The following is a 25,000-nucleotide window of genomic DNA, read 5'->3' on the forward strand; positions in this document are numbered from 1 at the left end:
AAATTATCGGAAGCTACAGCTAACTGTTAACCGATAACTTTCAGTATTGTCTCCGGTACACTTGCAATTAACAAGCTTATTTTGAATTTTAACACCATGATCGCTTCTGGCAGCATCAAAAGACAACTACAGACCCAAATAATAAAACATACACATACAACATACACACATAAAACAAACACAATAAAAACGTCTATTAACCCAGAGAATATATTCACGAGAGTTTTAGGCACAATATACAAAGGTTTTAATGCTGTTGTCCGTGTGGAGCCTGATCAGAGCGTCTCAAATGCATTTCTCCTGTCGTGAATGTACTGAGATTACCCATAATGCACTGGGCACAGCATGTCCACACTAAAACCTTCAAAATTATTGCATTACTTTAAAACTGAAACATATATCTAATATTTTCACTTTCGAAATTAGTTTGGATAAAATGTTAACCATAAGTTAAAATTTTAACTTAAATAAATACAAAAACTTAAATATGCAAGTTTTTTCCAGCTTTGTCTTTTGGCTAAAATAAAGCACTTCCTCAGTAGATGTGATCTTGAGAGGGCCATTCATGCTTTCATCAGCTCCAGACTTGATTACTGTAATGCACTTTATTCTGGCATTAATCAGTCTTCTCTTGCATGTCTCCAATTGGTGCAGAATGCTGCTGCTTGTCTTTTAACAAACACTTTTAGATGGGGGCATATTACGCCCATTCTGTACTCACTCCACTGGCTTCCAGTTCATTTTACAATTGATTTTAAGATTTTAGTGTTTGTTTTTAAAGCTATTTACGGCCTTGCACCTCCCTACTTGTCTGAAATTTTAACTTTGCGCACTTACAGTAGGACATTACGGTTGTCTGGCCAGCTTTACTTAGATGTTCCGAGGTCAAGATACAAACGCTGGGGTGATCATGCTTTTGCGGTAGCTGGCCCCAGATTGTGGAACAAGCTACCTCTTGAATTACGTACTGTTCCTGACCTAGCACTTTTTAAATCTAAGTTAAAGACTTATTTATTTAAACTGGCTTTTAACACCTAGTGGGGAGGTGACATGTTCTGTTTTTACGTGCTGTTTTAAATTTTATTGTATATGTGTATTATTTTTGTGAATTTGTGTTTTTAATGGTAAGTGCTTTGGACACCAGTTGGTGCTGTAAAGCGCTTTATAAATAAATGTTGATTGATTAATTGATTGATAAGTTAAAACTGTATGTCTCTGGATGACTTGGGTGATATTGCCAGCAAACTAGTATGGGGTCAAAAGAAGTGAGGTTTTTTCTGTAAGCAGTTCTCCTTTCTCTGCAGAGGATAGAGCAGTTTCTTCTGAAACTAGTTCTTCTCTGTTTGCAGAGGATAGAACTGCCCATCTACTACACTCATATCTTTGATGTCAGACTTTATAAATGTTCGTGGATTAAAAATGATCAGACCAAAATTTATCGGAAGATAATTAGTCCGCTGATGGTTTTCAAAATTATCTGAAAAGCTAATCCGATAATGAAAATATATATATATATATATACACACACACACACACACTTTGCACTGAGATACCAATTAAACAACTGCAAATTATAAAGAAGACAATGCTCATATGGCCAAGAGTATTTTAGCATTGCAGCAGATCCACCTTGGATTTGCTGTGGCGACCCCAAGTGCAAACAAGGGAGCAGCCGAAGGGACTTACTATTCTATTTTCTTTTAGCTTGCGGAGCAGGTAGCTTTGTGGTATAGTAGTTAGGCTACCAGTACATAGATATGGGTTTGCTTCCCAGTCTGTTTGCTTTGACAAGACACTTTATCTGTATCGTCTCAGTCCATGCAGATGTATGCATGGACTGATGCCCCATATATGGACAGTCAGTCTTTCATCGCCTTGGGACACCAATGGGACTTTTACTTTTTGGAGTTTCTTATGATGTTGTTGTCCTAGCTTGCAGTAGAAAGTCACAAATGGCTACATTACATTGCACATTTACCTCACCTATTGTGACAAGAAGCAATTCATTTGAGTTTTATGCCTTGTATAATAACGAATAACATTAGCTCCTGTTCACTAATGCAGTATTTACATTACAAATAAATAATATGCCAAGTTCTCTAATGTTTAATTACACTGCACATTTACCTCACCAATGATCGTCTGTTCAGTGGCAACAAAAAGCAGTTCCCTTGGGTTTTGTACCTCATACAAAAACATTAATTATCTCATAATTAATCAAACACTTTGTGCAGTGGTGTGATGACAACCACTTGGTTTTAAATGTCAATAAAACCAAGGAAATGATTCTGGATCCAAGGACTGTTGGGGACCATACTCCTGTGGTCATACATGGTATTCCCATTGACCAGGTCAACTCATACAAGTACTTGGGGCTGCACATAGACAATACCTTCAGCTGGACTGCACATGTGGACAGTTTGTGCTCCCGATTCCATCAAAGACTTTATTTCCTTCGTAGACTTCGTTTGTATGGAGTCAATCAGAAAATTATGTTGTTGTTTTACCAGGCAGTGTTAGAGAGCCTAGTTAGGTATGGCATGACTGCCTGGTACGGCAATCTTTCTGTACAATTTAAAACGAAACTTAACAGACAAATTGATGATGCAATGAAGATAATCGGAAAGAAACAATATCAGTCCCTCAATTCACTCTATGAAGAGTCTGTTTTGAAAGCAGCTCAGAGGATACTGATGGATTCAGTTCATGTTCTTCATGCAGAGTACACTCTCCTTCCTTCTGGGAGAAGGTACAGAGTTCCTCGGAGCAGACTGAATAGATTTAAAAATTCATTCGTCCCCATGTCTATTAAATTGTTAAACAATAATGTTTAAAATTGGAATTATGCAATATTTATGGTGTTTCTCCTGACTCCTGTCATGTTAATTTGTTATGGATGTGGTTGTGTTTTTATCTGTATTGTTTGTTTTCTCTTTTCTTGTAAGGCACCTAGCATGAGTCCATGACAAATTTCCCTGAGGGGACAATAAAGTGTATCGTATCGTATCGTATCATGAGCTTCTGCTCACTAATGCAGTGCTTGTGCTGTGGACAAACAAGCACATACCCTATTTTCCACACTATAAGTCGCACTGGAATATTAGTTGCACCTGTCGAAAAATGAATCATGAAGAGGAAAATAATTGAACCAAAATTAATTAAATTCAGTTTAATTCATTCATGAATTAAACTGAATTTTTCATATTTCAATTTTTTTTTATATTTCAAAAATAAATGCCACTTATAGACCGGTGCAACTCACAGGGGTTTTTTTTTTCCTTTAAACTTTCCTCTTCATGACATGGGTATGTGCTTGTGTTTGTGCACAGATGTGTGTCCACCATGTAGTACATGGTTGAGCTTGGAGGCTGGCAGAGGGCTGACGGCCTCGACTGGCTCGGCTGTGATTACAGCGGATGTCGAGTGTTTACAGAGAGAGATGAGGAGGAAGGGGGTGAGCGTGGTGGTGGGCAGGCACACAGACAGCTGCTTTCACTCTGTACTGTAAACGACACACACATGAATGCATTCACACACCAACACAAACACTCCCACAGAAGTGTGTAGCAGCAATGGAAATCCCACAAGCCCTGCAGTGTGTGTGTGTGTGTGTGTGTGTGTGTGTGTGTGTGTGTGTGTGTGTGTGTGTCCGTTTCTGCAACAGCTGGCCTGCTGGGACCAGCGGCTTGCAGTGACAGCGTACATCACTCCCTGACTCCAGCTGAACACAGTGCAAACTGGATGGGTGAGTCGCTGGTGGATGCTGGCTGCGCTTAAAAGATTTTTCCTTTCTGTCTTAATGTCCCATTTCAGAGGTGACTCTGCAGTGCCTACTTGATTAGCTGATTGGCTGATCACCACAAAATAACCAAAATAAATTGTAATAGATTAATTAATTTTGATTTTATTCCTGTTTCTCAAATGTGACAACGTACACTGTTTCTGTAAGGCTGAAAACACGTAACGTTTGAGTGGCCTGAGAACGGTCTGGGCCATGACTCCATGATGTTCTAAACTCCACAGGGGTCATTTCTTGAGGATGTTTCCGGAGTCTACAATGTTTAAGTGAAGTAACGCAGGGGTTCCCAGTGCAGATGCCTTCTCTTTTGCAAGGGTGATGCCAGGATTTTATAGATAAACAAATTTAGTGCTGTATCAGAGTGGTAACTAATGTGCACATACACAGATGTTGTTGCCTACACCAAAGATATAGATTGATACACATCTAGGCTCTTGGATTTTGCATCTGTTATTCCTACTGTACATTAGAGATGTGCGATATGACCAAAAATTAATATTAGGATATTTTTCACTTTTTGGACAGTGACTGTATTATATCGCAGTATTACTAGTTTTGCATTATGTGACCCCTTTATTAATGGTCTTTTTTGAGGAAATGTGTAATCTGGACTGTTTTTATTTTTAAATTGGCTCCTTTCAGTTAGCTAAAATCTGGCTGAATACATAATGAATAACAGATTTTTTTACAATTTTATGTTTAAAAGGTTGTGATAATTAACAAGGTGATGGTCTAGTGGTTAAACACTGGGCTTGAGACCAGAGAATCCTTGGTTCAAATCCCAGCCTTACCGGAAAATCACTAAGGGCCCTTGGCCAAGGTCCTTAATCCCAGAGTTGCTCCCGGTGTGTAGTGAGTACCTTGTATGGCAGCAGCACCCTGACATTGGGATGAATGTGAGGCATTACTGTAAAGCGCTTTGAGCGTCTGATGCAGACGGAAAAGCGCTATATAAATGTAGCCCATTTACCACTTACCATTTAACAATTGTTAAAACGCAAATGAGTCAACAGCACAAAAACTCCACTGATTCAGTTAAACCAGTTCCATGAATATGGACTATGTTACTGTGAAAATTACTTTATAATTAGTTATGCCCATAATAAAAGTATTTTAACACGTGTTTTGACTCAACAGAACATGGGGAGGAACGAATGGACACACAGACCACCGCCATGTGTCTCTGATTACAGCCCCAATAGCGCTGAAGTTGTGCAGAAATGTTTATTGATCTCAAAATCAATGGATATTTTGTATTATTTTCATTATTTTATCCATGTTATTTTTCCTTGGCATATTAAAAGCAAACAAAAATACTGACCCACCAAAATTAAAATGGACATGGATAGATGAAATCTGATGACATTTCTAAGTTTAGCACAAAAAGTGGAATCGATAAAAATGAGTATTTTACCAAGTCTTCTATATTTGTTTTAAACTATTCCAGATGGACTCCAAAACCAGGTCGTTATTGTAAATAAGAATTTTTTTTAAATAACTTACCTGGTTAAATAAAGGTTAAATCAAATCAAAACAACACATTTCTGGAAGTAGACAAATGGGTCTTGAGATTTATTTGACAGGGTTGAGACTCTAAAGTTCCCCAAGGAGAAAGGTGGCCTCTTGCTTTCAGTTTTTAAGAACTAATTTCAAGCATCACAGTTGAAAGCTCTTGTCCAAATATGAAATCTATCACACATAGCAAAATGGAAAGAGAGTTGCAAAGTCAGGGTGTTGGTTGTCATATGAGTAGTGTCTATGCTGGAGCATTTAGTCATACAGATGATATCAAATTACTGGTACCTTGTGTTAGACCATTAGAACTTATGATTACTGTTTGTAACAATTACATGAAAGAATTTGACATTTTGTTTAATCGCAAAAAGAGTGAGCTTACTATGGACAAGTGTACTAGGGCTAGGTGGGCAATCATGTGCCACGAAGGGCCAAAGCACTGCAGGTTTTCCTTGTTACCATTCACCTCAGCAGGTGATTCCATTCATATTCAGGTGTTTCAGCAGGTAATTCCATTGACGACCAGGTGTTTATTTTCAAGGGAGAAGCTCATCAGCAACCCACCTACTGAGGTGACTGGTTATAAGGAAAATCTGCAGTGTCTCGGCCGTCATTGCCCACCCCTGGCTAGACCATCGCATCCTGTAATCTTTGTAAATAATGCTAGAGTGCATAGCGTTGATAAAGTTACTAACTTAGGCCATGAATTTCATGAAGATATTTTTAATTTAATTACTATCAAAAGTGTGGCAGATTTCAATCGCCAGAGTAACATTTTTTTTTTTTTTTGCTAATTTTAAAAATGCCAATGCCATCATTAGGAAGGACTTGTTTCATAAGTATTGTACTTCATTTTATGTGGCCAAATTCTTCCTTTGTACTCAAATGAAATTGAAAATGTTTATTGTGCTTGGAGAAAGGCTATACGTAAAGTCTGGTTTGTGCCAAATACTAATATTTTGCCATATCTTGCAAAGTGTATGAGTACTGAGCTTTATTTGCTACATTTCGTATAAAATGTATTGATAAGATGCGCAATAGTGATAATGATGTTATAAGTACAAATAGCAAATGGGCCTTTTAGGCTCCCATTCCATAATTCATGCTAACATAAGATATCTTTTGTACAAATTTCAGTGTGACATTTGTAGTGTTTGTGCCTCTTGGCAGCATAATTTTGATGAAGAGGTATTCAGACTCGCAAAACAAGCTACAGAACTGTGTGCAATGAGAGATACTTGCGAGGTAAATTTGCTCAGCAAGCAAGAATTTATGGCTATAATTATACATCTGTGTACAGGGTAAAGGCCTGGTACTGTTTTTAATGTTGTTTATTTCTTTTCTGTTTTCATTTTATTGTACAACGTTTTGTTTTTAAAAGTTTTTGAAAAAGAAATACAAACTTACAGCATGTACATGAGATTTCTTATTTTTTTATTTTTAGTACATTTGAAAAAAAACTTTTTTCATGTTGTCATTATGGGGTGTTGCGAGTAGAATTGAGAAAAAATAATAATTTCACCAATTTTGGAATAAGGCCATGACATAACAAAATGTGGAAAAAGTGTGATTACTTTCCGAATACACTGTAAATTATTTTGTACTGTCCATTTGGTTTTATTTTTTTTAATTTAATTTAATTTTAGTTAGCTATTTATTTAATGGTGCACATGTACAATGTTTGTTCTCAGGTGTTAATTTGTTAAGTTGCCATCTGCTTTTGGAAATAAAGTATATTGGTATTTCATGTGACAAAGGGAGCACTTTGCAAACATGATTTGTTGCTGCATTCTGCGCTCTCTTTTGTTCCAAATAAAAATTTAAATATAAAAAAATTTAAAAACAGACTGGCCCAATGTGTGTTCTGTACTATCACGATGTTGACAGTACTGCACAATCCATAATGGCCACACTATCAAACTAGTGATTACTATGACACTAGTGTACTGCTCACCCCTACTGCACGTCACCCGTGTCATATTGTCCTGCACAACCTCATCAACATTATTCTTATAAACATGGGTTACCAATAAACTTCTTCTCCACTCATGCATCCTCTCACTTTCCAAAATTTGTTCAACATTCTAATTAAAATCACTGCCATCTCTCCTAAAGATTTCCATTCATGCACTATGTTATCTGCACCAACTATCTTTCCAAGCTTCATCCTCTTCACAGCTGTCCTCATTTCATCCTTACTACACTCAACAAAAATATAAATGCAACACTTTTGGTTTTGCTCCCATTTTGTATGAGATGAACTCAAAGATCTAAAACTTTTTCCACATACACAATATCACCATTTCCCTCAAATATTGTTCACAAACCAGTCTAAATCTGTGATAGTGAGCACTTCTCCTTTGCTGAGATAATCCATCCCACCTCACAGGTGTGCCATACCAAGATGCTGATTAGAAACCATGATTAGTGCACAGGTGTGCCTTAGACTGTCCACAATAAAAGGCCACTCTGAAAGGTGCAGTTTTGTTTTATTGGGGGGGGATACCAGTCAGTATCTGGTGTGACCACCATTTGCCTCATGCAGTGCAACACATCTCCTTCGCATAGAGTTGATCAGGTTGTCAATTGTGGCCTGTGGAATGTTGGTCCACTCCTCTTCAATGGCTGTGCGAAGTTGCTGGATATTGGCAGGAACTGGTACACGCTGTCGTATACGCCGGTCCAGAGCATCCCAAACATGCTCAATGGGTAACATGTCCGGTGAGTATGCCGGCCATGCAAGAACTGGGACATTTTCAGCTTCCAAGAATTGTGTACAGATCCTTGCAACATGGGGCCGTGCATTATCCTGCTGCAACATGAGGTGATGTTCTTGGATGTATGGCACAACAATGGGCCTCAGGATCTCATCACGGTATCTCTGTGCATTCAAAATGCCATCAATAAAATGCACCTGTGTTCTTCATCCATAACAGACGCCTGCCCATACCATAACCCCACCGCCACCATGGGCCACTCGATCCACAATACTGACATCAGAAAACCACTTACCCACACGACCCCACACACGCTGTCTGCCATCTGCCCTGGACAGTGTGAACCGGGATTCATCCGTGAAGAGAACACCTCTCCAACGTGCCAAACACCAGCGAATGTGAGCATTTGCCCACTCAAGTCGGTCACGACGACGAACTGGAGTCAGGTCGAGACCCCGATGAGGACGACGAGCATGCAGATGAGCTTCCCTGAGACGGTTTCTGACAGTTTGTGCAGAAATTCTTTGGTTATGCAAACCGATTGTTTCAGCAGCTGTCCGAGTGGCTGGTCTCAGACGATCTTGGAGGTGAACATGCTGGATGTGGAGGTCCTGGGCTGGTGTGGTTACACATGGTCTCTGGTTGTGAGGCTGGTTGGATGTACTGCCAAATTCTCTGAAACGCCTTTGGAGACGGCTTATGGTAGAGAAATGAACATTCAATACACGAGCAACAGCTCTGGTTGACATTCCCGCTGTCAGCATGCCAATTGCACGCTCCCTCAAATCTTGCGACATCTGTGGCATTGTGCTGTGTGATAAAACTGCACCTTTCAGAGTGGCCTTTTATTGTGGACAGTCTAAGGATCACCTGTGCACTAATCATGGTGTCTAATCAGCATCTTGATATGGCACACCTGTGAGGTGGGATGGATTATCTCAGCAAAGGAGAAGTGCTCACTATCACAGATTTAGACTGGTTTGTGAACAATATTTGAGGGAAATGGTGATATTGTGTATGTGGAAAAAGTTTTAGATCTTTGAGTTCATCTCATACAAAATGGGAGCAAAACCAAAAGTGTTGCGTTTTGTTGAGTGTAATAACTGAACTTCCTGGGGCCTGTACTACGAAGCGGGGTTAACTTACTCAGATGTAACCCAGGGTCAACCTCTTAAACCGGGGCTGACAAAACCTGGTTTTCTCAAGTGGTGTTAATCCGTACTACGACGCTGAATAAGATGTTGATTTGTTGAACCTGTGTTAACCTAATTGGAGTTTGTGCGCGTTCACATAAAAGGGGCAGGTTGCAGCACACGTCACCATTTTTCAATGATGGCGCGGTCACCTTACTTTACCGAAGGAGAACGCACGATTATTATGCGGAACAACGAGGAATTTAAATTAATGTTAAGGGGGAAATCGAACACATCGTCTGCCAATAAAGCAAGACAGGCTTGTTGGCAACGTATTGCTGATCGGGTAAATGCGTACGTACAAATCAATTGTTCTCCAAATCTGTTACAGATGATTAACCTGTGGAATGTCTAATATGTGTAAAAAAAAATGACCTCCTTTCATTAATTACGCCCAGATGCAACACGATTCAGAAGTGGGCATAGGCCTACTAATAGATGTAAGGTTAATTTAATGTTTCCTAAATAGGCTACCTTGACTGTATGATTGCTATTCCTAATCCTGTCAATATTTCAGATGCAATAGCAGTGACAAACGCACATGGCAGCAGGTGAAGATGAAATATAAAAACATCCTTCAGAATGGTAGGTTTATATTCATAGCTTGATAAGCCCCACTTCGCGTAATTAATGGACATGCATTAGACCTATTTTGATATTAGTAATTACCCGCGATTGCATAAAACCCTTCTTTGATTTGCATTGTGGATGAATGGCCAAGGAAAACGACAAATGCATCCAACAGTTTAGATAGAGCAAGTACTACCTTGCGAATCATATGACATACAGTATTCTTGCTCAGATGTTCAGCATCACCGATGGAATACATAAATTGTCCACTGGCAAAATAGGCACAAGGCACATTATCTGCTCGATCGTCGGGGCATTGCTACACTGTAAAAATTGATTTGTTTTTACAGGAAAACGCTTGCAGCTGTGGTTACCAGGGAATTCCTGTAAAACATACAGCAGCACAGTAGATAACATTACAGACATAATATGTATATGGATTTACAGTGAATGAACCACGGCTGACTCATTAAAAGAACTGTTAAATCTACAAACAAGAGCTCTCTTTTTTGTACATTTAACTGCTGTATTTTTACAGGAATTCCCTGGTGACCACAGCTGCCAGTGTTTTCCTGTAAAAACAGTCTTTTTTTTACAGTGTACGGTGGGTGATGTTACAGACGTTTGGCCCGATCAGCTGACAAAGATAACGAATTCCCTCGGCTGAGAATCTATATCTTTCATAGAGAATATCGTCTGGGTATGTCAGCGGATTCTGGCAGTCTTTAAAAACCCTCGCCCTGCGAAGAGAGCCCCTCACAATTTGTGCCCCAATATCAAACGGATCATCCAGGTAGGCCGGCATTTTCTTCTGAGTGATTGAAGGTGGATGGATGGTACTTATAAAGGGAGTGGTTAAGCGAAAACCTCAAGCTAACCAAGAACATAACCTGCTCGGAGCAAGTTTGGCACACAGCACAAATTGCCATGGCAGCATACCTCGATCAAAACCTATCCACCTTTCATAGTACGGGTTAACCGGGAGGTTACTCCACACGTCATCAACTTACTCCCGAAGTTACCCTGATAAGCCAGTAACCCCGCTTCATAGTACAGGCCCCTGGTCTACTCTCTCCACATCATTCAGTCTTTTCACCCTTTCATTCTGTTCATTCTTCAGCCTCAAAGTACTTCCTCGACCATTGCAACACCTTCTCCATGAGCAGGTAACAGCAAGTTCTGAAGGCAGTGATAAACAAGTCTAAAATTGATTTAAGTATGCATAATTTGATAACAGTGCTGTTCGATCGATCGATAGATAGATAGATCGATAGATCGATAGATCGATAGATCGATAGATCGATAGATCGATAGATAGATAGATAGATAGATAGATAAACCAGCAATAAAAAGCTGTGGAAAGTCATTTCATCAAAAAAAAAAGAAAAAAAAAAACTTTTATAGCCTAAATGACTAATCAACAGGCTGTTCTATGCAGATTTACCTCACAATATTATCTTTTGCGAGACATCATAACTTCACTCACTCACGCACATCTTCAACTGCTTACTCCAATTAAGGGTCATGGGGGCTGGAGCCTATCCTTGCAGTCATAGGGCATGAGGCGGGGTACACCCTGGACAGGATGGCACAAACAAACCACAAACAAACACATTCATATCCGCATGCACACCTACAAACAATTTAAATTCTCAAATCCACCTAACCGGCATGTCTTTGGATGTGGGAAGAAACTGGAGCACCCAGAGAGAACCCACACAGACATGGGGAGAACATTCAACTCCACACAGAAAGGCCACAGGTGGCAATTGATCCCATGACCTTCTTGCTGTGAGGCAACAACGGTAACCTCTAATCCACTGTGCTGCCCATCATTAGTCCAATGTGGAGGAAATAACTTAATGGCATTATGCTAAAAGCACTTAGTAATACATTTGGTCTGACTTCAATATTGAACAGTGGAACTTCCAAGTGTGCCAAAGGACAGCAGGAGGTGCTGTGCATGAACCATCCCTGGTTCTCAAGACCAGGCTCCAAAGTGGCTCTACTCTACTCTTTTCTACGCTCCTGTTTTACTCTTCCTTTTTAGATATACCTTTGTATACTGGCATAGTTCCACCTTAGAATTGGAATATAATATATAAGATATACCTTACTGAATTGTCATGTGGTAGTCAGTAAACCTCACTCCTCAATAGCTAAAGGAGTTTCTGACCACACCAGCCAGAGCCCAGGGTTTTAGCCTTCTGGTCAGAGTGAGTTTGCATCCCAAGAACCGAGCAACAGCAAGGTGAAGACAATGGAGAGGTTAAACAAGGAAAGGGCTCTCATAAGTTCAATTCGAAACTCATTAGGAATCCAAGAAGATTTTTTATATCTTTTTGACCAGTTAAATTTTTTTCATTGTGAATTGCAAGAAACAGAGGGGCCTTCCCATTCATAGGTCAAATCTACAAAATGACCTGAAACTTCAGGAGCTGGTCTCTTTAAATACTTTTAAAGCACTACTACAAGACTTGGAGGCTGAAACATCAGTCTGTAGATGCTTGGACAGATGATCACATGATGCTTATTTTTAACAACATGTTTCATGAGTAAAAATGTCTGTTTTATCCTGTTTGTCTCTTTTGTTTGTTTTAACTTTGTCTCTTTTGCTGCCTGTCTTGGCCAGGACTCTCTTGGAAAAGAGATTTTTAATCTCAATGAGCTTTTCCTGGTTAAATAAAGGTTTGAATGAATTGAATGAATGAAAATCAAGTTCTATACATTGCCAGGCATGGTGTGAAAATATGACGCTTGATGGATCTTTGGATACAAAAGTAATGAAACAGCACTTAAGAACCTGTATAGGAGGTTTCAGGAGCCAAAAAGCAATTAAGGCAATACATATGTTACCATTCAAAGTAAGCTGAAACAGATCTCCCCCCACACATCCCCACCCATTTGCCCTTCTTCCACACAACTTTGCATGACACGGATCAACTCTGAGTTTTTAAACTTGCAAAATCAAATTTTACCCATTAGGCCCACTTGCACACAGAACTTAAATGAAAAAACAACATATGAAGGTCAGTATCGTCCACTCAGCACAAACCAGGGCGCAGCACAAGTATTCGTAGTTTCCATTTGACGCAGGAGTCAAATTCAATCCGAGTGCCCACATTCCTAAAAATGCAAGTTCCCTGTCTATGGCTGATGCTGAGACCCTGTTCCATGCGTTTATCTCTTCTAGATTGGACTACTGCAGTGTTCTATTTTCTGATGCTGCAGCCAGACTTTTGACACAAAGCAGAAAGTTCGACCACATTACACCCATTTTGGCATCTCTTCACTGGCTTCATGTGCCAGTGAGATCACATTTTAAGGTTCTGCTACTCGTCTATAAAACTGTTCATGGACTGGCACCTCCCTACCTAGCTGACCTAATTAAACCTTACATACCGGCCCGGGATCTGCGTTCTCAGGGTGCAGGACTACTTTGTGTCCGTAGGGTGAATAAGAAGTCTGCGGGTCATAGAGCTTTCACTTATCGTGCCCCTGTTCTGTGGAATGATCTCCCTGTGTCAATAAAACGGTCAGACACACTTATTTTCCCTTTTGTATGGCTAGCATACTGGCATAGTATAGTTCTACGCTTTTTACTTTTAATTCATTTTATTAGGAAACGGAGCGTGCCGCGGCCTCAACTTTACCTAAATTCTGGGTCTTTTAGTGAAGCTTAGGGCTAGTGGCCGGTGATCACCTTAGTATTTCTTCTGTTTTCTTGTTGTTTAATGCTGACAAATTATACTATATTTCTTGTCTTTCTGATGCCTGATTCAGTTTTTTCTCTCTGTTTAAGGTGCAGGTCCATCCAGAGATGGGTGTGGTATTTGTGCTGGAGACCCTCCTGTCCTGTGCACCAACAGTATTTCCCGTATATTCATTTTGTGAATTGTTTTGTAATTTGTGTCAGTAGCATGGCCCAAGCAGAGGGTCACCCCTTTGAGTCTGGTGTGCTTGAAGTTTCTTCCTCAGAGGGAGTTTTTCCTTACCACTGCTGCTCTGGGGGTTAGTAAAGTTAGACCTTACTTACTGAAGCGCCTTGAGGCAACTCTGTTGTGATTTGGCGCTATATAAATGAAAATAAATTGAAATTGTTCCTATCTGTGCACTCATGGGCATGCTAGTCTAAAAATGAGGTGTGGTCAGATGCAGCACTGGTGCACTGGTATTATGCGGAAGCATAAAGTGGCTGTGCCATAGACCAGAGATAATCCTGATCTAAAGTCAAGTGCAGTGTGTTCTTTTTAAATGGCACAGTACTCGGACATGCCTTACAAGAGCAGGTTCATGATACATGTATATCCAACCGTATACACAATGATACTAAATTTTAACCTAAATTAAACTCTCTTGAAATAATGCAAACCTTCATCTAACTGCTGCACTACTACACCTTGAGCAGTCTGAATGGTTGGTTTAGTGGCACTAATTTGCCAGAAAATGCAACCATGGCTAATTAATAGGGAAAATGCTTTTGCAGCCAGTACTCTATTTTGCACCGGGATTATGTGCTCTTGCAAAAGCAAAAACAACACACTCCAAATATAACTTGCATTTTAGACTGTGGCCTGCAAATCATTACGCTAGAGCCCAAAGTGTTAGTAATAAAGTGTTGGACCACTGTGTTCCAGCAAAATAGCTTCAATGCACCATGGCATTGATTGCAAAATTCTCTGGAACTTTACTGGAGAGATGGAACACCATTCTTCCAAAAGCTATTAATTCTTATGGTGTTTGATGTTGGTGGAGGAGAACACCAACATGTCTGCCCAAAATCTCCCATAGGTTTTTGATTCAGATGAGATCAGCTGACTGTGAAGGCCACAACAAGAGTTATCATCAAATCATTCAATGACCCCTCATGACTTATGGACAGGGGATAAAAATGCTTCACAGAATGAAGGTGAGCATTAAGAACTTTGTATTGAATTGTATTTACCCTTCCTTCTGACAGTACCAGTGGACGCAATCCATAACAGCAAAATCACTCCACAGCATAATAGCCATGGGATTTCCCTGACTGGAATGTTGAAGCATTCAGGTTTTCCTTCAATTAGTCACTCACGTGAATGTAGTTCCGGTTTCATGTATCTGTTGAAAAAACACTGGCAACTGACAAGTCAAAGATGATTGTGAATATGTACCATCTAAACTGAAGTAGTAAGTCCCTTCGGCTGCTCCCTTGTTTGCACTCGGGGTTGCCACAGCAAATCCAAGGTGGATCTGCATGTTGAATTGGCACAGGTTTTACGCCGGATGCCCTTCGTGACGCAACTCCACATTACATGGAGAAATGTGGCAGGGGTGGGATTTGAACCCGGAGCCTTCTGCACTGAACCCAAGTGCATTAACCACTTGGCCACCACCCCCTACCACCTAAACTGAAGTAAGACAAAGAAATCACATGTGTCCAAAAATGTGATTCAGATCCTTCCAGTGATAATGCCAATATAACCTCATTACCTACAACTGAAATGGGATTTCAGGTGGAAACCATGAGAAGTCTCAACTGTCTACAAGCAATAAGAATAATGTGAAAAATCATTTTTATAGACATTTGCAAGACATTGATACTCTCAAAGTGGATGCAAGAACAGCATCAAAAACACACCAGAATTAAATAAGATATCCTTAATAGAGGTCTATCACTTACTAACTAAACATTAAAACATCAATTAAGCAATCTCACATTTGAAATGAACTAAAAATATCACTCTGAGAAGGTAAGGAAATTTTAGTTCTCCGTAGAGATGAACACACAAACAGTGTCAGAGCAGCATGGAACTGCGTTCAACATGTTTTTGAATGCAATGCAAACAATGTGCTGACCTGGACCAAGACAAATGTGCCATAAAATGCCTGTGACTAATGTCTTCTGTGACAGTAGTGCTGTGAGTTATGGTGCATATACTGAAAACAGGGTGTTTGTGCATTGAAGGACACTGTGATCACTGTTTGGAGGGGAAAGGTTGTCAGTAACAAGCAAGCCTGACAGCCTAATTAGCAACGCAGCAAAGGATTTATTGGTTTATCAATCAGAGCTCGAGGGGCTGCCTTTACCCTTAGGGGACGAGAGCCATTAGCATGAACCCACTGGCCTACATGACCTGGACTTGTCTTTCTTTTCTGGTCAGACAGAGACCCTTGTCAGTATATTTTCAGAACTGAAATCAGAAATAGTGACCATGTGGACATAGTTATCTCATTTTTAAATAAAGATTAAGCAGAGTTGTGATGGTGTCTATGAGTTGTGATACCAACGCAAGGAGAGTGACAGTGACCACATTCTGGGCTGAGGTGTGTGTTGGAGGGAAATGGACTGCTGATCAGTCTGCAAATCAGCCTGGCAACCGGAACACACACCCACTGCTTTAGCTGAGAGTGTAGACTGTAGTCACGTAGAGGCATCTTAGTGAAATGCTGCCCCCATGTGAAGGCTTCTCAGAACAACAACCGCTTTACTGCTGGTGTCCTGCCAATACCTGAAAGAGCCTCCTCCAGGGTCGTTGAGCTTGTTTTTCTGATTTCCAGAGATCTGAACAGCCAAGCCCATGGGACCTCTAGCCCCTTGGAAAGTGGCTCCCTTCCCCATCGTGCCTGACAAGCAAAGGAAAACAAGGAAGAAGAAAACACTGAACAAAACAGGAAAGGAGTAATGTATCATTGAAATGTCCCTTTCTATCTGCATCAAATACCCTCTTGCTGAATGACTACCTTCAATGGTCGCTCTCATCTTCACGGTGGGGGGTGGGGGTGGCAGTAGCGGCAGTGCCGCTCTCCCCAGGTTGGCGCAGAGAGCGTTGCTCTGTCAATATCACTGCGCTTCACCGGCTCTCGTTACACTCCTAAACCGCATCCTGCTTCCAGACACGTTTTCCAGAGAGGCACAAGGACTGCCAGAGTGAATTTAAACTTGATTTTTAACAGGCATGTTCCTAGCCATGAGGCATGGAAAAGTATTTTTAGAACCAACCCTGCATTCCAATTTATGGGCATAAAACAACCTACAGATCTTTCACTTCAGGCAGTCTTGGAGAAGGAAGCGGATCATATTTGTATGTGCCTCCGATGGCTCGTGCGTGCAACACACACACACACACACACACACACACACACACACAAGCAAAGCTAGGTACAAACGCACACATTGCGCACACTACCTGAGAGCGCGCGTCTCTCTTAGGGGAACGTTACGCCCGACTGGAACTGAGGCGATATCTGTGGGCTTCTGTGGGAAGAGTGTTTGTGAATCACTGCAAGCAGCAGCGCAAATGTTTGAGAAGTCTTTATATCTAGACAAAATAAATAAATAACACCTGTTCTCAAAGTGACTCCTGCTTGTTTACACATTCCACATCCTACTGAGTCACGTTTTATGAACAATGTGTTCTGTGTAGCATTTTCACTGGTCTGACCTTAACCTGAAGGTCAGACTACATGTAAAAATCTTATCTTGTTCCAGAACCACCCAGGTGAAATTCTGTTGCTCTAAATGATATCAAGGGTGAAATTCTGTTGCTCTAAATGATATCAAGGGGCCTATCTTACACTTGGTGCAAGTGGTGTCATTGCTAGCAAAGATTCAGTTGTTATTTTCACACTGACAACCCACATTCTTTAAACAGCAAGTGCACCTGCACCCATCTGTGGGCCAACGGGTGAGCTGATCTTAAAATGAGTTGTGGTCAGGTGCAGAGAACACCACAGAGCACCAAAGACCTGGTGTAAAGTTGAGCACCGTGTTTTATTAGCATTTATAACGTGCAGTTTTCGCAGTTTACCAAGACTCATAAAGCACTCTGCCTGTACATAACAAAATAAACAAACACAAATGGAAAAATACAAAACTTTAATTAATAGCTCTGATTTGTACCATATCTTTACACTAGTTTTCTTTTTCCCCAGGTTTACAGCTGGACAGCACCAAAACAGGATTGGCCAGAGTATCCAGGTGCGGCACTGATGGCAGAGGTGGGGGCTCTGTCTGTGTCCGGTGGGATATCCTGAGGTACAACTGTTGCAAGAGGTGCTCAAATACTGATCCCACTCTCATGCTTTGACGCTTTGTGCATAATTTCTCCACCAGAAAACCTCTCACTTCTGAGTTTGTGCTATGTTCAAGTATGTGCCGACTCTTAAAGGTAGCAAGAGCTGATATACACATACAACCCCTTTGTATTCTGCACCTTTGTGTTCCGATTACACACCATGTAAATAATGTGAAGTTGGAAATGCACAAATGCACTTGTGCTTCAGACAGTGTACCACAGACCATTAAGATGGGTTCAGACACTGGAAGCCATGGAGAGAAGACACGTTTACGCTGCAGGAAATGACTCCTGAATCTGAAACTCAATACCATTTCAGTCTTTGCTTCATACACAGTTTTTCCCTTACCACTGTTGCCTTCGTGCTGGCTCGGGTGGTTGGTAATTTTACACCTTAATCTTGGGCTGCACCTTGGGGTGACTTACGTTGCGGACAGGTGCTACATAAATAAGCTAAAGTGAAATGGAGTTGAGATTTGGTTCACTTAAATTTATCTTTCTTTTGGTCCTCTCTCTCCAGTACTTCTTCACAATGCTCTGCTGAAGGGAGCAAGATAATTTACCCTTGCCAGTATCTCACAAGTACAGACTAGGTAAATGTGTTGCTTCACAAACTGAACAGGCCAGTCACAGCCCAGGCTGAATTTTAAAAGACCAGTGGAGGTTGGCTGGTGGACCAGTTGTCAAGCTTGTTGGGTGCCATCCAGAACTAGTTCCGTGGTGTGGTGGATGCAGTGACACGTGGCACCAACACATGCTATCAGACTTGAGTGGAGATGAGTGGGGTTTAAGGACTGCTTCAATGATGCAGCAGGAGAAGCTAAATATTTGGGGGGGGGGGGTACCCATTTAGTTAAAAATATTTTTTAAACACCACGAGAGAAAAAGAAAATTGCTGAATATTTTGTATGTGCTTTAAAATGTACTAGAGAGTATCTTAAGTGTTTTATCTTAAATTTTAGTTACTTTACACGTAAAAAAAAATGCAGAATTTTAAAGCATGCCAACAACAACATGACAATGGATGTCCTACCTTGTGCCCTAATAGACTGTGTAATCATCACAGGCATCCGGACCTGGCCACTGACAGCACCCGCTGTTTTGATGCCCTTAGGAAGCAAAGACAGACACAGAAATAGTTTATTCTCTCACATTTCAAAGAGTAAAACAATACCAAGTTAGTGTGAGAATTTTTTTATTTTTAACAGAAATTTGTGTGCTTGCTGAGCCATTGCTTCACTTCTGTGCTATATGTAAAACAGAGTCGGGCAATGAATTTAACTTGAAACAAGCTGACAACTTTGTTTTATCATGCAATAATTTTACTTCTACCACAAATATATGCAACTACACAGGACATATGCTAAAAGACAAGGTTGTATGTATGGTGATCTATACTGGGACAAGATATATATGAATGTCGAGATCATTTTAAATGCATTGGGGGGGTGTCTGTCAATTTATGTGACCTTCATTTGGCTGCATTTACAAATAAGACAAAGGCAATAAGAAGTCAACATCACACTGAGAAAGTAGTTTGGAAAGGAGCGTAGGAGTAGCAGAAGGAGTGGGTGGGTGGGAGTTGGGGGGGGGGGGGGTGCAGGGCTATTAGAGTCACTTCCTTCCTTGGTAGCAGCCATGGGCCTGGCCTCTGGCTCAGCCATCCATTCCTACCAGTTTGCTTCTTGCTGCATATTTTTTAGCCTTGTTTTCCATTCCCTGACACATGCTATATTACTGTTCATGCTACTGAAAAGAAAGACAGGGGCTATTTTTCCAGCGATCCACTGCAGGCGCCTCCAAGAGTAGGAGGTTACGAGGAAAACAAAAAAAAAACCTCATTCAGCACAGGCACAGATAGCTACCGGCCAGCCAGCAACACATTTGGGGGGGGTAGTAGAATTAGCTCAGGTGAAAAGTTTTAGAATCACTTGGAAAAGAAGACACTGAACCGGAAGATAGTTAATTTTACATTCAGTAAATGTTGTGCCCCTTGATTGGTGAGGTGTGCAGTATTAAATGTTTTACTTTTTCAAATAACTAAGATATCGCTGATTTAGCAAATGAATGCAAAATGCAATTTTTAATTTGTGAAATGAATAGGTCCTACAGATTTTCTGCAAAGTACATACAACCCAGAAACACAAAATGCAAAGCAGGAGGAGGGCGCCAATCTTTTCTGCAATGACTCTTTGCTTAAGGCGACTAGCAAACATTTCTAAATGTACATGCTGATGATTTATTGAGGAGCATGTATGAAACTGTTGAACAAATGTGGGCTGGCAACTGCAGTGACTGTAAAATAATGTCAGAGAAACCCCTCCTTTCAGATCTTTGGTGTGTTAACATTTTTATTTCCAAATTTTTGTGCATTCAAAAAGTCAACATGCAGGATGCACTGTAGAACTTAACGCTCACCATCCCGTGACAGTACTCAGAGAGTCACTATGACAGAACCAGAGCAGCCAAGGAATAAAACTATCAGGGTGCCTCAGGAAAGTGGCATTTTGTCAGTAAAAAATAAGAATAAATAAATAAAATAAAATAAATAAAATAACTGTAATATGAGACTATTCCAACAACTATTTTCATATAATTGAAAAACAAAATGTGACAGCGCAAATTAGATTTCCTGCCTAATTTAATTTGACAAATTCAGGGATGTAGCAACAGCAACTATTTACAAATGATTTGAGTGATAGTTTATGTATGAGAGAGAGACAGAGAGAGAGAGAGAGAGAGAGAGACTAGCAGCATGTTCTGGACAAAGACTGCGGCCGCCACATTGCTTTAAAATTGACCCGAGGCTGACCTACTTACCTCGCTCCACCCTTCAAATCTTAACGTGCAGAGAGGGAGGAAGGGAGCGAGAGAGAGAAGGATGCAGGGGTAGATAAAGTGCTGCAAAAAGTTGGAGAGAGTGACATTTGGAAGAAAAATGGAAAAGAAAGCAAAAAACAGCTGGAAGAATAAGTTTAAAAAATAGAGGAAAATACAGCATAAGGACAAGTGGGGGTGAGAAAAAAAACCTCTCTCCTCCCCCTCCTCTAAATCTGGTCTACTGAGTCCAACCTCAATTAACACATCGGGAGATGCCCATTTTCGTGTGATCACTTAATAGCAAATGGAATGTGAGACAGCAGAGAGAGCTGAGTGGGGCTGGAGATGTCCAGTACTGGCAGCTTTTAAGATGAATCTTGGAAATTACAACAAGTTCACAGGATTCAACTCTGGCCTAAACCCTGAAACACGATGACTCCACAGATTTCTCACAACCACAGCAGACTTCTGAGTCAATATGCAATATAGCAATATAACAAGAATATAAAGGAAAGCTCAGCTCAAGTGTACCAAAGAGTTTATAATCCAAAATAGTTTGACCCAAATTATGACCCAATTAAAAAATAAAAAATATATTTCACAGACATTTGCAGGGTTGTGCGAATGTGTTGTTTTATCTATCTATCTGTCTAGATAGATAGATAGGGGATCTATCGAGCTGTCTCGATAGATCGATCGATAGATGTAGAACTTTCTTAATGATTGATGTAAATGAGTAAGATACATTCAGTGACTTGAAAATGTTTATGTTTTCAGCCCCTGATTTGGTGCAGAAAGAAACCTGGCTGTAAAAGCGATGATTTCTATTAGCAATAATCCTTATGGTATATTTAGTTTGTCCAGTTACTTATGGGCTCTGAAAATGGGTTGACTGTGTATAAAAATGGCTATAATTCCTAAATGGTTAATGGAATGTGTCTGTTAACATGCTTGAAATAAAGCTGAAACTCTACACTATGAGCACATCTGGATTGTTTCAATGCCACTGTGGTGGCAGACGCAAAATTACAAAATTTGAGTCACTGTACAAATACGTATGAGCTTGACTGTAACTGTTTTTTGCTCATAGCGTTTAGAGACAATGTAGAATGAAAGTGGTGAAAATCTTGAGGTAATTAGGTTCAATTTTGTACAGAGCCAATATCAAATGTCAAAGCCACAAAGAACTGTATATTTGACATACGAGGTGCAGTCAAAAAGGATACAACCTTTTGACGCGAAAAATACAATTACTCACCTGGAAGTCTGAAATCCAAATCCCCTTTGAAGTATTCTCCTTGAGACTGCACACAGTTCTCCCAGCAGTTCTGCCATTGCTGGATGCATTTCTGGAAGGCCTCTTTAGGAATGGTGTCCAGCTGGGCCGTTGTGTTCCGCATGATGTCTTCTCATGACTCAAATCAAGTCCCTTTTAGTGTTGTTTTGATCTTGGGGAACAGCCAAAAATCAGAGGGAGCTATGTCAGGAGAGTGGGAGCCTGACTAATCAATAACTGTGGTGTTTGGCCAAGAAATCCTGAATCAGCTGAGCAGAATGGGCAAGTGCATTGTCATGATGGAGCTGCCAACTTTTCACCACCCACAGATCCGGTCATTTGCGGTGCAAAGCATAACAAAGGCAATATACGACTCTATACTAATATTTTGGCCTTCTGGTGGGTACTCATGATGACCCCACGGGAGTCAAAGAAAACTGTCAACCTGACTTTTACATTGCTGCACACCTGAAGTGCTTTCTTTGGCCTTGGTAATGTTGAATGTTTCCATTGTGATGACTGAAATTTGGTTACCGGGTCATACCCGCAAACCCATGTCTCATCATCAGTGACGACGGTGTTCAGGAAGTCGGGGTCGCTGTTCACGCATCAGCATGTCCTGCAAGACTTCCAGGCACAGTTGTTTCGGCTCCACCTTTAGCAGCTTAGGCAGGAATTTCACTGGCACTCTTCACATGTCCAAATCCTCCGTCAAAATGGAATGTACTGAACCTGTGCTTATCCCCACCTCGTCTGCAAGTGCGTGAATGGTGACACGATGGTCATCCATGGCCAAAGTCTGTATTTTGTCAGTCACTTGGTTATTTCGGCTTGTGGCTGACCTACTAGAACGTGGTTTGCTCTCCACTGATGTGTGCCCATTTTTGAAGTGATTATACCACTCTTTATTTGCATTATGCTCATGGCATCATCACCAAAAGCCTGCTGAATCTAGCGAATGGTTTCTGCTTGGGTATCACCAGGCTTTTGGCAAAATCTGATGTAATACCTTTGCTCAAGTCGTTCCATCATCTTATAGCAAATGAGAAATTGACAGTGCTCACTACATGTGTTCACGCTAAGGCTGACTGCTAGTGACTGATGTGTTCTGCAGACGAGAAAAAAAAAATTCACACTTGTACAAGAAGGTTCCCTACACCTCTCCACCAAACTACAACTCACACACTTCATTTATTTCCGTGGTATAAAATAAGGTCGGATACTTTGAGCGCACCTCGTATATGGTTTCACTGATTCACAAAGAAATTATTTTCATGACTCTGTCAAATGTAAGGTGTGAATGTTGCACTCTCTGGCCCTTCTTGTTAAAATATCAGTACACCCCTGCAGGCAATTTCTGTGTACTTTATATTAAAATTTATGATGCAGTCAGGAGCAGAAGACCAAAATATATACTATTAAATAACATCTAAAAACAATCTACCTACCCACTGACCAGAACATAAAACCAAATCCCTCATTAGCGAGATATGAACCACAAAGACACACACACACACACACACACACAATTGAGGAGCTCTACCTGTTAGGCAATATCCAATAATCAAGGTCCATCTTATTTTATATAACAGCTAAGTGGATCCTTGTCATTTGATTGGTGCTTTGTATGTCACATGACATGGATTAATTCATCCCATTTGTGTTGCATTGCATTTAGAATGCAGTTTGGTTCCATTTAGAGTGCAAATTTGGTTCACACACACACACACACACACACACACACACACACACACACACACACACACACACACACACACACTCCCACTGTTAGCAGGAAGTCAAAATGAAAAGCTGGACTAATTTCTAATGTGATTTTTTTTCGCAGCACTGAGGATGTGCACAGTCTTTTTTGGGAGTACACGCGTGCACCAACCCGGTTGCGTGTGTGCGCGCGCGCATGCGGGGGACAACGACACAATGATCTGATTGAGCTAACTGACGCTGCTAATTCTTGTAACACACACACACACACACACACACACAAAATCCACTCTGCTGTAAGCTGTCTGGATGCATGAAGAACTGTTCAGATGAAAAGCTGGCGTGATTTTTGGTTGGACTGAGGACCTACACAAGACACCAAAATGTCAGTCCATTTTCTGTTGTTTATAAATTAATAAAATAGCATATGACAAAGATCTATTTTAGCCGTTATATAAAACAAATAATGAATGTTTTTACATTCTTTCAATGGAACAAATATTTCATGAGGTGAAAGCTGGAACAAACCATTCAATGCCTCGTTGAATGGTTTGTTCCAGCTTTCACCTCATGAAATATTCATACCATTGAACTCATAAACATTCATTATTTGTATATTATACAATGGTCAAGGCAAAGGGATACTGCAATATATTTCAAAGCAAAAATACTGTATTATGGCCACAAGATACATGTGACAAATGTGACAAGCTGTTCCTGTATACTGCTCTTAATGATGTACTGTCAAATTCACATTCTGGAGCAGAAAGTAGTGGTAATGCACTGTTAAGCTGAATGCCATCCACCACAAAACAAGATGAAAATCTGAATAAGGAGGACATTCTGAGTCTTAGATAAGTGAAATTAATAAATCGTGCTCTCAAACTGAAACCCCAGAATAAAAAGAGGGAATAACCTTCATATGCTTATGAACAAAAACAGGGAAACACCTTCATACTACTCAACACTCAACTTGTTTGCACTTTCTGCATGAGCTGGAGGACAACAAGTAGGACAGATAGGCTATGGTAAAGCAAACTGTAATGTTTTAAAAATATATAAACAAAAAGTTTATTACATTCTGTGAGATAAACATGCCCACGTTTAACTCCTTCTTGAAGTTTTCTTCATTCAGTGAACACAAGAAATGGTTTAGTCTTGGGTTCTTGGCACCTGATACAACAACATGAATTAGCCCAATAGTTTCTCCTCACTAATGTGGTGTTTGGTGCCGATTAAATTAATTTTGCTTCTTGTTGCATGAAGCAGTAGTAAAATGTTTTAAAAATTAATGCAAGTTATAGACCAATGCAACTTTTGTTTTTTCCTCGTGC

The 25,000-nt window shown here is 40.4% G+C and overlaps 1 protein-coding gene across 1 annotated transcript in view; it reads right to left on the bottom strand.

Annotated features, from left to right (window-relative positions):
• LOC117524179 (transcription initiation factor TFIID subunit 4-like) overlaps nt 1-25,000 on the bottom strand; it is a 278,303-nt gene that overhangs the window by 193,973 nt on the left and 59,330 nt on the right. The window contains exons 9-10 of the mRNA XM_034185935.1: nt 18,882-18,957; nt 16,283-16,397 (exon numbers count right to left, since the gene is read on the bottom strand). Coding sequence (XP_034041826.1) covers nt 16,283-16,397; nt 18,882-18,957 — 191 coding nt within the window. The remainder of the gene's footprint in view (nt 1-16,282; nt 16,398-18,881; nt 18,958-25,000) is intronic.

Source organism: Thalassophryne amazonica, chromosome 2 (assembly GCF_902500255.1).
Source record: "Thalassophryne amazonica chromosome 2, fThaAma1.1, whole genome shotgun sequence".
NCBI classification, from domain to species: Eukaryota; Metazoa; Chordata; class Actinopteri; order Batrachoidiformes; family Batrachoididae; genus Thalassophryne; species Thalassophryne amazonica.